This window comes from Varroa destructor, unplaced genomic scaffold (assembly GCF_002443255.2).
Source record: "Varroa destructor unplaced genomic scaffold, Vdes_3.0 BEIS01000004.1, whole genome shotgun sequence".
Lineage (NCBI taxonomy): Eukaryota > Metazoa > Arthropoda > Arachnida > Mesostigmata > Varroidae > Varroa > Varroa destructor.
The window spans coordinates 21,964,450-21,976,816 of NW_019211457.1; the positions used below are offsets into that span (position 1 = coordinate 21,964,450).

At 40.4% G+C, this 12,367-nt stretch overlaps 1 protein-coding gene across 10 annotated transcripts in view; it reads left to right on the top strand.

Moving 5' to 3' along the window:
* Positions 1-12,367, top strand: part of LOC111250277 (uncharacterized) — a 99,041-nt gene that overhangs the window by 17,834 nt on the left and 68,840 nt on the right. For 7 of the 10 annotated variants that reach the window (XR_002673274.2, XM_022805250.2, XM_086985945.1 and 4 more), the window contains 2 exons: positions 6,626-6,783; positions 8,055-8,167. Coding sequence is in view for 9 of the 10 variants with exons in the window: in XM_022805250.2 (XP_022660985.1) it covers positions 6,626-6,783; positions 8,055-8,167 (271 nt within the window). In the remaining variant the exon portion in view is untranslated. The other 3 variants (XM_086985949.1, XM_086985948.1, XM_086985947.1) reach the window with 3 other exon arrangements.

Here is a 12,367-nt window from a genome sequence, read left to right on the forward strand (position 1 = left end):
GCTTATTTTGTAATGTTCGTTAAAAATTGTGTGAAAGTCAAATTAATAAGTAAGCAAGGTATATTTCTGTATTATAAATATGAAAAGAAGATGAAATGACCCTTAAAAACAGTTTCCTACACTACAAAAAATATACAGAGAACTTAGTTTGCTGTTCAGTTTGTACTTCTTGCAGGACATTCATTCAGATGGCTGGCTTCTATCTCGAAAAGAACTGCCCGATTTCTGACCTGATCTAATACGTGTACCTAAGTTTACTAACCAAATGCGTTATTATGAGGACTCAAGCAAACATCAGTCTGATTATTTTTTTCAAGCCACAAAGCGTCGCTATTATATCTATTAGAAGGTCTAACACTAACAAATACCTAGAAGCGTTAACATGGCAGTGAGTGCGCAAGAATCACAGATCTTAAATGTTTTATTTAGGTACTGATTAAATTTCACATAAAAGACTTAATTCCTTAGAAGCAACGCGGTTAGGCCTTGAAAAAAAACAGGATTTTTTAAAATATTTTGTCAAATTTACACAAAACGTATAAGCAATGAAATACTACTGATTCATTGACGTCATCGTTGAGTGTTACCAGTACATATATTATAGCGCAGCCCGCAGGCTTTGCCAATCTAGCTACTTGGCTGAGGTGAGGTAGGTCGGAACCTGACCGGATGAGATTGTTCGTCTGCTAACTAAATACGACCGTTTTTCGGCAACTTTTTCAGTTCTGAGAGAAAATTCCAGCTACGCAGGAACTTGCATTACACATGGAGTTTTAGTATGAATATATAGTATATCTGTGTATTAACAAAAATAGCTTAAGGATTTCTATGAAAGCCGACAGAAAATGGGTAACTTGTAGTCGAAATCTGAATTACAGCCCTTTACTTTTGCAACTATTCAAGGCCACGCGCCCTCATTGCTCCAACCGATATATACACACTTAGTTTCAAATGTATCTTACTTTAGCTAGTCGAAAAAAATAGTGAACCAAACCAAGCAAAATTATTCTTTTTTAGCGTTGAGATACTATCCGTATAGTATGCGTACCTAGGATGCAATTGCTTAGTCCAATACCCACTGTTTAGAAGTTATTAAGCGGTTTGTTATCAAAATCATGTTTTGCTTTTCTCGTTAAAACAATACTAGTTTTCCTATCCTAATCAGACGGTATACCTAATAAGAGTCTGCTGAAAACACCGATAGAAAATATGAGCTTTGACAGTTTCAGAAATGTTAAAGCTCTTTTGGTAGAAAATCAGAGAGATCTGCGATACTTGTTTGGTCATTCGCCACTATCAACTTTGATAGTAACTGATAAAGTACCTGAAAAAGTAGTAAGTAAGTAGTACCTGAAAGAGTAGGGTCCACTATTTTTTGGCAAGGGAGCTTTGTAAACTTGTCTTTGTCTACTTGACTTATCTCTAAATTGACGAATAGCTTCTTTCCATACACGGAATTAGAGTAGTGTCTACACGCAGAAGTAAATGATACTAGCAAATTTTTAGTTGAATTGGTATGCAGCAAGAAATTTGTTTTAGAAAAACGGTCCCTGCTTTGTATAAAGAGCCCCTATATAACTTCAACATATCTTTACTAATAATTTAAGGAGAAGTACACTGGTGGCCATTGAATGCCATATTAAATAAGCTTGTGCAGATCCGCCACAGGTTGCTGCAAAGCTCGAGTCCTTAGCCTTGGTCCTTGCTAACCGCAGCTTTTTTGTTCAGAAATTATTTTAAATGGGTAGAAACTACTTTCTTTTTCTGCGACTTTTTCTTGATTACTTTTCGCGTGATAGTGTACACTTTAGCTTGTGTGTAGCATTGCTCTTATAAAAATTTCAGGAGGTTGTTTCTTCACAACCACACATTTTAGAGCACACGCTCTCATCTTAGGTCCGCGGAAATATTTCACTGTTCACTGCCACTACACACACATGGCCCTTTACGTCACCCTCCTTCACAACCACATTTGAAACGTCTCACCTAGAACGATCTTACAATGGCTCTGCGTATTCTTAATACTAATAAATTCAATCCTATGGATTATTAAAATCCGCGGCACCGAAAGGCAATCCCTTTTATAGTTGCTGAGAAGGTAGTAGATGCGGGTTTCATGGTCACGTAAACTGGGGATCATTATCGAGTTATAGGGCTGAAATTAGCAGTTACTATCAATTTAGCTAATCCTTGCCAATTGCTGCATCTAACTGCACCACAATATGCCAGTGCTGGAACTTAAATTTTTTCCTATTTGATGTCAGCGCATAGTTGTAACGGCGAAAGACATCGGTACACACGGTTTTTAGTGTAAGTCGAGGGTTCAGCCGATTGCGCAGCTCGTTGGTGAGTCTCAAGCGAGGCTTCTATTTCACTCGTTGTTTTTTTGTCCAACTGATTTGGGTTGTGCTCTCTTAATCTGCCATTCGTTATCATTTGCCTGCCCGTGGGGAAGCGACAGCGCCTCAAGTTACCACTCGTAGTATAGCCACTCTATCAAGTATGACCTCCACTACAGCTAGCGAAAAAAAGAAAAATAAGGTAAATTCGAGAGTCAATCAGCCTTTTTTTTTGGCGTATCTTTGTTAGACAGTAGCTTGACTATAACCATACCAATGAAGAAAAGTAGTGCTCAAACCGTTCGGTGAAAGCAGCAAAGAGAGTGATCAAGAAACAACCTCCAATTCTTATGAAGAGTGGTCCGCAAGAGTATCGTGAAGAAGAAACAGTAAAAACCCAGATAAATGCGATTTGTAGAAAGGCCCTAATGAACGCGAAGGAACTATTTTGCGTTGCGGTTACGTAAAAGATAGAAAAGACGCTTGAGAAAATGACAACACTGAAGACGGACAATTTTCAGGGAAACCTTTAATCGCTAAATTGTAAGATTTTCAGGACATACTTTTGTTTCAAACCAGAACCCAGACTTGGTGTAATTCATGTGTGGACAGGTGCATCAGAAAATGCAGAAAAGATTATGGATTTGTGTTGTTTTCTATAATCTAATAACCATGCAATGTTGCATGCAATGGCACATAAGCGAGCCAGAATTGTTAAAGTAGACAGAAGTTTCTTACAAATACCGGGCTGGTTGCCGTTAGTAAAGAAGCGTTGAGCTTTTTAGCAAAAATAGCGTTTTTTTGTGCTCCAAAGTTACATTGGATGAATGTTTCTGGCGCGCAAACTTCACAAGGTCATCATGTGTGTTGAAGTTTCAGTCCCTTGCTTAAGGTATCAAACATTGGTTTACGTGGCTGTAGTATCTGGAAGTGAAATAGTCTGTATGAATTGCGGCGAATCCGGTCGTCTGGCTTTCAGTCATAAGATTGCATCTAAATGTATAAACCGTAAGGAAGCTTATTCAGCTACTTCATTATTTAGACCGACTTAAGCATATAAAATTAAGGAACGGAAGACGTGGATGGAGTTGCAACTGCTTCAAAAGGTCAAACTCATCCAACTGCGATCAGTTTTGAAAGGATTGATATATCTTCACCAGCACTTTATTTGAAAGATCGGGTAAAACATCTGCCGAAAGCAAGTTATATGCCCTGGCTGACACTCGTACTGGAAATGAACTTAGCATAAATCTTTTGTTTGCGACCTCAATCTTACGCTAGTTCATTTCGTCAGTAAAGTCTATGAAGAGATTAGTCAAGTTTTTCAGAAGAAGATAATCCAAATTGTTGAGTCATAAAACTCCAATGACTAAAAAGCCTATAAACGGATCCTTTATGTCGAAGGCTGTTCTCCAGATAGTGTATGCAGAAGCTGCGGCATCGTTATAAAGCCCTGTGAGCGTTTTCGGCCCTCTAATGGCTGCTACCCTCAGCATCAGTGCGGACGCGATAGTCGCATTTAATGTCATTGATACATTTAAACTTATAATATAGACAATCGTAAAACTTGGTTTAACCTTCCCCACGCGGTTAATCATTTCGCTGTAATTGTTATTAATTTTGGGAACAAAGATCTCAGGAAAAGAGGGCAATTAAAGTTTTTGATCACCTTACTCAGAGATGAAGGATCTAGATATGATATGGTGAAACGTGGTTAAAAAGCGTTGGTTATGCTAGCTATGGTAGTTCTGGCTTCAGCTTTTCTGCTTGTGGACTTAAGTGTGAAAGACGCGACGGTGACGTGCAAATTTTTGTGGGATATATCAAACGGCCGATCTTTTTGTAAGGAAAAAATCTGACTTTGAGTGACATAAAGTTGTTATTCAATACAGTTATTTTACTCACAGCAACGACTTGATATTTTTTATGTAGTAGTATCTACAAGTTTTACTCTTCATTATTTATTGTTTGGTGACTTGAAGGTACATCCTTTCAGTAGGCGTTCCTGTGAAGAATACGTAGTGTTTTTTCTTCCAGAGACCACTGTCACGCTAGGTTACTTATCTCTTTCGAGCACATGTAGTGTGACAGACCGAGGCAGGTATCCATACATAGTGTCTAAAAGTTGGTCAACACCGCTTTTCTTTGATTACTGTTGGTTATCTTTCGTTATTTTTCGTTATTATTCGTTCGTTATTTTTATGCCGTCGTTGTGCATTCTTAGTAGATCTCTCGAAGATCCATTAGCCACTCGTCGACATATTCTTTGTGGACCTGATTATGAATCGACTACAGAGTTTCAGTTGACTCAAAGCATAATGCAAGTTGGTTCTCAAGGCTTCTTGTAATCAGCTCTTTATGAGTAGGACATATGTTTTGTTGTGGGCGAGGATAAGAGTTTAGCTTAGAATGCAAGTAAGCTTGAGTTCTTACCTGGTTTTCCACGACTTATGCACTGTATCAACGAGCTGTATACATGGCATTAAAGAATGCCACATAGCAATCTAGGCCGCTTCATCACAATGGTCTCCGGAGATATACAATGTTCCCACGTTTTGGAAGAGCCGATTTAGGAGGCTGGATTTAAAGGATCTTACTTCTAATCTTTACAAACTTATCGGAGAACTGCATGGTAGAGAAAAATCCAAAGCGGTTCTACCACAAATAGTCGACGCCGTCTTCGAATAGCCGCTCCAAGCCCTCAGCTGTTATTGATTAACTTAACAGATTCTTCGGAATTATCATCTCTACCACTGTTTGTTCCCTCGACGATAGTGCTGACGGTGAGACTATGCAACATCTAAGTGGCAGACGAAACGAGCTTCGCTCAGATTAAATTATATTAATGTGTTCCTTGTCCAAATGGTTTTCGAACGTGCAAAAGCTGAATGTGATTACGAAGCTACTAATGTTTCGCACAAGCAATTGAGGTATATCGCGTTAGTATTTATTCGTCTGCTACCCAGTATGGTCAACCTATTCTTTCCCTTCCAACTAGATAAAAAAAAAGCGAAGACTATTCAAGGACCAACAAGAATTGGTCTGGGTTGCTAATTGCCGTCCAATACCTCTGGTTGACTACTTGTCCGAAGTTTTTGAAAGTTAATGGTTAACACATTTGACGTACACCTTGGAAGTGCTAAATTTCATTCGTTCCAATTTGGCTCTCGGAGGTGGCAGTCGACGGAACTAGCATTGGACCATTCCATGCAAAAAATCGTTAACGGGATTGAACTTAGCTAGGTCTGCTTTGCTTTGTTTTAAATACTGGGTCTGTTTTTATTTGCTTAAGTTATTCGATCTTTCTAAAAATATTGCAATATTTGGGTCGCACACCAGATTTTATTGATTGATTCAAGCCATGCCTTTCTGGAAAACAGCGGGCAACCGAGCCATGGCCTTATTAAGTTATGATAAAAATAATTCAACGTCGGAACAATGTAAGACTCGAATTTTAGGGGCATCTCACATGTTCATCATCTTTATATCTTACAATTTGCTTAAAAAAGGGAGCATATATAAGACCAGCGGTTATGCGGATCATCGATTTATAACGCGTTGTGCCAGGTGGGATCCGGATTATGTTGTCCCATGTTTGATATGCTTAGATTTGCATCTTCAAAGAACCATGAAATGGCGGGCTCACTTCAAGTGCCTGAATGATACGCTACCATTGCGAGACTGACGAACTCAAGGAAATTTGTGTTTTAAGTAAAATCTCTTTGATATTCGCAAGGTGCTGTCGCTACCAGTGCTGCGATATTCACTTTCGTATGGTAGGTGGCTCTTTAAGAATATCTGGTAGGGCTTACCCAGACGTATCCAGAACGATGCTTTGCGGATCAAATTTGTTAAGAACCGCAAAAGACCTTCATAGATTATATCATTACCTCAAATGAGTTGCTTTAACTATAAAATATACAACGCTTGCCTCACCCTTTTTACTTTCGAATGGTCCAATTTCATCGAAGTTATTCTTTCCGCTTACCAGTATCGTCAACAGCTCTAACCGCCGCACTACTAAATTCGGAACTCCCTTTGATGCAAACGAATCCACTAGACATGCTCTTGTATTGCCCCTTACCGTTAGTCTAAAGTTCCACATTATACATCATGTATAATCTAACACCATGAGTATCAAAGAAATCTGTAGATGCATACTGATTTTAAACTATTATAGGATTTGCGTTCTTTAGGATTTAAACGAAGATTTAAGAAATATTCACTCATTAAAGTGGTGTCATAATAGATGAAATTAACTGAATCAATTTGTTTTGAGATTTCAGGTATCGCTTACACATTTGGGCTATTTCTTCCTGAATTAGTCTCTTCATTCGAATCGACAAAATCTGTAATTACTTGGGCTGGATCCTTGCTTTCTGGATTTTATCTCTCCGCGGGACCCCTCGTTTCGGCGCTCACAAATCGTTTTGGATGCCGAAAGGTACGAGCTTCAGGCAAATTAATATGAAATCGCAATAATCGCAGGCATTGTTATTTGACTTTTACCAAAATATTCTGCTATTACATTCCGGTTAGTTATTTTCAGTCTATTCTCTTAGTTCCTTACACGTGTTTGCTACATTTTCCGTCATATTACTATATTCATTTTACATAGCTAGTTTAGCACGTTATAGAATGTGCAGGTATTCCTAATAGTTCCTATTTCAACTATGCTGAGCAAGATTATTATATTATTATATAACGCACGGTGAGTGACCAGCCTAAACGTATTAATTAGTATGACCTTGGCAACGTTTTTACTATGGAATCCATCGATATTTAGCTAACAAGCCGTTCTTATTAAAAGCCGCATTGTTTTGAGATTCTTGTAAAATTATTAATAAAGGATACAAATATGGCAAAAGTTTAGAAGACCATGAAAATGTTTTATACTTTATTACGCTGTTATTCTTAAAAATAACGATATGATATCATTAGAACGTGCACATGGTATGATTTTGTTAGGGTACAAAGGTAATTTAGCGATTAAGAGATTGGTACCATTGGCTACTAATATGCATTGACTTTAGCAGCACACATTTAACATTTTTGTCATATTCAGTGTATTCTTTAGTAAGGTTCGATAGAATATGAACGACAATGCAGAAAAGGCTACAAAGTTCAGACATTAACAGAACTGGTAATCAAATATTACTAGAAAACACCTGTTAGAGAATTTCAGAAGCATGTCCAAACCCAGCTCCGTTAAGACGATAGGGCTATTTGTATTATCAGAGCCGCCCTCATACCTATTCAATGAGGGCGGAACCTAAAATATTTTAACGCAACCGCTCGATTATATTTCTGGAATAAATGTTCTAATTATCAAAATAGGTAATTCGAGGTTGACGTTTTTATAAAATAGAACGACGTTGCATTCACTGCCGCGCAGCAGGTTTAGTAAATGTAATAAGCTTGGGTAGGATTTTTCGCTGTAAACACCGTTAGTCGTAACTGCGTGTCTCTCGTTATGTTGGTTTGCCTTGCTGGTGGCCGAAGAATATCACAATATAATTTCCGAGGTGAAGCCGTAATAAAATATACACGTTAAAAAAATGAGAAGACATTCGCGAATGACGCATTAATATCTTACTAGTTGCAGGTGAATATTGATAAACAATGATTTAAAACTGTGGTAGTTTACTTGCGCATAGTCATTAAAATTCAATAATAATAATGTAGCGTTTCTATGAATTTTGTGTTTATCGGCAGGTGTGTATTGCGGGTAGCCTGATGGCATGCATATCTTTATGCGCAACCACACTCGCGTCGTCGGTTCCATCTTTACTTCTTTTCTATGGGGTCTTCGCTGGAACTGGATTCAGGTGAGAAAATCAGTTGCTTATTCGGAAGTTTGTATTTCTTTCCATGTTTTTTTTACTAATTATATGTACGTTTTGTACGGTGTTGTAACCGTTCAGTACCACTATCTAAGAACTAAAGGACGGTAGGTAGCGGTAGAGCTCTTTATACTAAAATTGCCCCAACAAGCATGGTTAAATCCTAGTTGGAGCTACATTTTGAAATGCGAAATAGGATGGTGTTATGGACAGACAAAAAGCTACGTACCAACTGGTGACTGCATCTGCTCCGTTTTCAAGCTAAAAAAAGCTCTTCAACTACAGTACATTGCTGTATTCAATGTCGTCCCGTCGATAATTTTATCAGCAATCAAGTAAAGCGCTCACTAGGAAGCCTTATTGTCCCTGTACAAGAGTGTTCTCTGTAGGATCTGAATAATGATGACCAAAATTTCGTTTCGGCATGGCCCGACGTTGCGATTTGTTATTTGTTAATATATACATGACATTAACATAGGGACAATCTATATTAAAACAAACGCATGAATAGTTGCTATAAATGTATTCCCACTACCGTGCAGCTGTGGGTATATAATACTCTCTCGCCAACCCGTTACTCGTCAGTGTTTAACGGTCGAGTTTTGTTGTCGTCGGAAATTTGGTGATATTTCGAGAAAATATGGATGACTTAATCCGGTGCTTTGTAGAGAGTTCGCAGCAAATAAAAGAAGCCGGAATGTTAGCTTTCAACAGGAGCCGTTCTACTAAATGGTCGGATTCAGGCGTTTTAGAAAATAATGGAAGCGCCTTAGCACAGTCGCTACAAGAACAGGTGTTCCGACAGGTGAGGCCATATCTGGATAACCGATCCTAACATTGTATAACCTAGGAACTATAGGGGGGCAAATACTTGGGAGGTTTATAATAGATATTACACGGATGGTTCCGGTTAGTCTACCGGAGGATTCAAACAGATATAGCACAGACAGTTCCGGTCAATCAACCAGGAGATTTATACGAGCGGATGAAGACTGGAGAAAAGGCGGGATTATCCAGACTTTTGTAATTTAATATAATATTAAAAAACAGTTAATGCTTTTGAAAACTATTGCGGCGACTAATCTTAGCTCATATGGCGTCCTCCAAACCGCCTAGCGTTAAACGGGGGAAGATCGTAACGAAGGGAAAAACAATAAGGGAGGCCGCGCCTGCTCAGCTTTGTCGTATATATAGTATCTGCGTCGAGAATAGCATCACTTGCAAGTTAATTGCCCGCCTTTCCTAAACGTATACAAACCTTTCCGCGAAGGTGATATAACACTGATTCATCGGAGCTGCTATTTCTTTGGAATTTAATTTACATCGAATTAATAATGTTGTAGGATGCGGTGGATACCGGCGCGGAGGCTTGTCTCAAGGCCGGATTTGTGCATCGGGTTTCTGCATGGGCCGCCGCAACAACGGAAACTGATCAGGTGGTTCCATGAGCCCAGATGGGGATGTTGGCTGTCGTTGACGGCAGCCAAGAAACTATTACGTTCTGGCTAGAAAGCAGGTGGTGTGTTACGGTGTATATCGAGTCAGTCTCATCCCGTCTTGGCCAAGCGAGGCCAGCCCGATACCCTCGAAGCCGTCGAAATGGGTAATAGCGACCGCCGTGTGACGCACTGAAAGGGCGTTAGTGACTCAGAAAGGGCGTGAGGTCCCCATCATAAGGGTTGTAGGTCTTAGTCACGAAGCTCAAATGAGAGTTACTTTGTGTAAAAAAAAACACCGGAATAGGTCGAGCTTAGAAGTGTACCACTTACTGGGTCCCTCGTAAGCATCCGATGAAGCTGCCATGAATGTCAGAGAATTTACGCACTTCGTCAATCATCATAATTTCTAATATCGTACCTATTAATAAGCGCCTTTGTCGGTACGCATATCTGCGGTGAACGGCGTTAGCATAACGGATCCGTCTTTAAGCAAAGAACAGTAAGAGTGACGGAGTTCCCGGCCAGTCCATGAGCTTTTTCGGTCATATTGGTGAAAAGCTTTCATCTTATTTTACTTATGCAGAGGTATTTCCACTCCTACGGCTCTACAACGCTCTTGGCACATTGAAAAGCGCTCAGATCTTTCATCTTGGAGTTTACGGGTAGTTACTAGCAACTCTCCAAGGAACGAGGTAACCAAGAAAAACAGTTCTTTATAGTACTTCAAACGATGTATATCAATTAAACGCATGCCCTTTGGTGATTGGTGAACCGGTTATTTCCAGAACCAGATGGTTCTGTCCAATCTCCACGGCATCAATATATTACCTTGGGAATTCAGGGAGCATTCACACCGTGTCCTATAAACGGTATGACCGCTCTGTGTAAGAACTGTTCTCATTATTCCCGGTCTACACCTTAGGGCGTGTTCAATTTCTACATAGTAAGTCGTGTGTTTCGGATATAGGGTTTTCCGCAAGTAACTATACTGATCAAAAAAGTTTGTCATGATAGACGCTTTTACCGTCATTCAATCCTGTTCGTCAGTTCTGGAGCTTTTTAGGGTTAGCGTTATTATTATCGTTTCGAGCGAAGCTCCAAGAGCTACAAAGATCCAAAGGAGAACCAGGGTCGCAAGGTTGCTATACGAATTGTTAAATATGGGCATTTCTTTCGCGTGGGCTGAGTTTCACAGCAGTGGGTTTTTTCTCGCTTTGAAAGAAACTCAGAGTGGTGCACCTATCTTGCAAACATTTCCGACAAGCCTCAACCAATCATGACCCGCTGAACGACGCCGGTCTGGGAAAGATATGCGTTTCGTTTTATAGGGACGTGAAGCGCGTAATAGTGTAGGTGTCTTTCATTTTTAAGAAATCCGTCGTTGCGTGGGCGAAAAAATTCTACCCACAGCCAATGGATGGCGGTTTTTGGTGGCTACATACAGTCCCGGCGCTCAAGCATCTGTGCCTTTTGTTTGGAAAGCACTATGGCTTTCGAATCGTTAGAATATGACTTCAGCATGTTGCGAACATGCTTTCGTGGTTATGTGATGACATTGCGGGGAGGAGCGATAAGTGACGATTGTGGCTCCGAATCGCTTACAGTACATTCATTGGCAGCCTGCGTTGGGCGCAGGTAGTGACTATCTTCCGGAGAATAGTCAGGCGGTCTTGCCGTTGAAGAATGGGACAATAGGCCGATTTCTGCTACGGCGATCCACACTGTAGCATTTTCCCGATCTGGTGGTATTCTTTCTGCTACAGATGTCACCCAGGTTTAGCAAAGACTGCAAAGACGGTTCGTTAATTTTCAGAAAGAGGCATCTGCGCGAAGATCCGGGGCACGTCTGCAGTTGTGTGAATTTGTCAGACAAAACTAGGCCACGAACGCCGTTTTTCCCTAACACCTGTAAATCGTCGACATGCTTTTTCGTAAACATAATTTGGATTTCATCGGGCCGTTGCATATGCCTCGGAAACCCCCTGTTCTTGTTTTTACTATCTATTAACACTTGTTTCCTTCATCTGTTCCTGGTTCGTCGTGCAACAGCCCGTACCGTGATAAAGGCATTATCTGGGCTTTTGAACCAGTACAAATCCATTAACAAGATCGTCATGGATAGTGCCAGCTTTCTTCGAGACCAGCGCGTACGATAGCATCTGACACACTCAGACATTCGGAATATGAATACTTGGTGAACTAAACAATCCGTATGAGCCACGAAGCGCGTCTCCGTCTGTTTATTGGAATCGCCCCGCTTGTTTGTCCCTGCAATGCCCCCAAAGATAGTTTTTACTGAGTGAATACTCAACGAGGCCGTAGGGGCAGCGCTATTTGCTGCAGTACACGGTTTCAAGGCCGTGCCGCTAGCGAAATCATCGGGATCACTATTCCGAGAGCTCTGTTGTTCGGTTTTCAAGCTGCAGACAGAGGCCCTTACGAGGCTTACGAAGAAAGACGCCGGGGGCTACGGCTACGGGACTAGTTCTCGTACATCTTCCTACGTCAGCATCCCATACGTCATAGAAGCTGCTGTTCTGGTTGCACTGAGAGTGGAATGTTAAAATATATTATATACGTGAGTCATGACAGCAGCGTGTCACCGCAGGCTTGCAGGGTATCTGAAAAGATCAAACGCGGGATGAAGGCATCTTACTTGGTAGCGTGAATAAGAGAGACGGACGTATAACTACTATGTATTTTTTTTTCTGGCCAGCTGTGAGTATGTAATAGCTTACCACTAGCA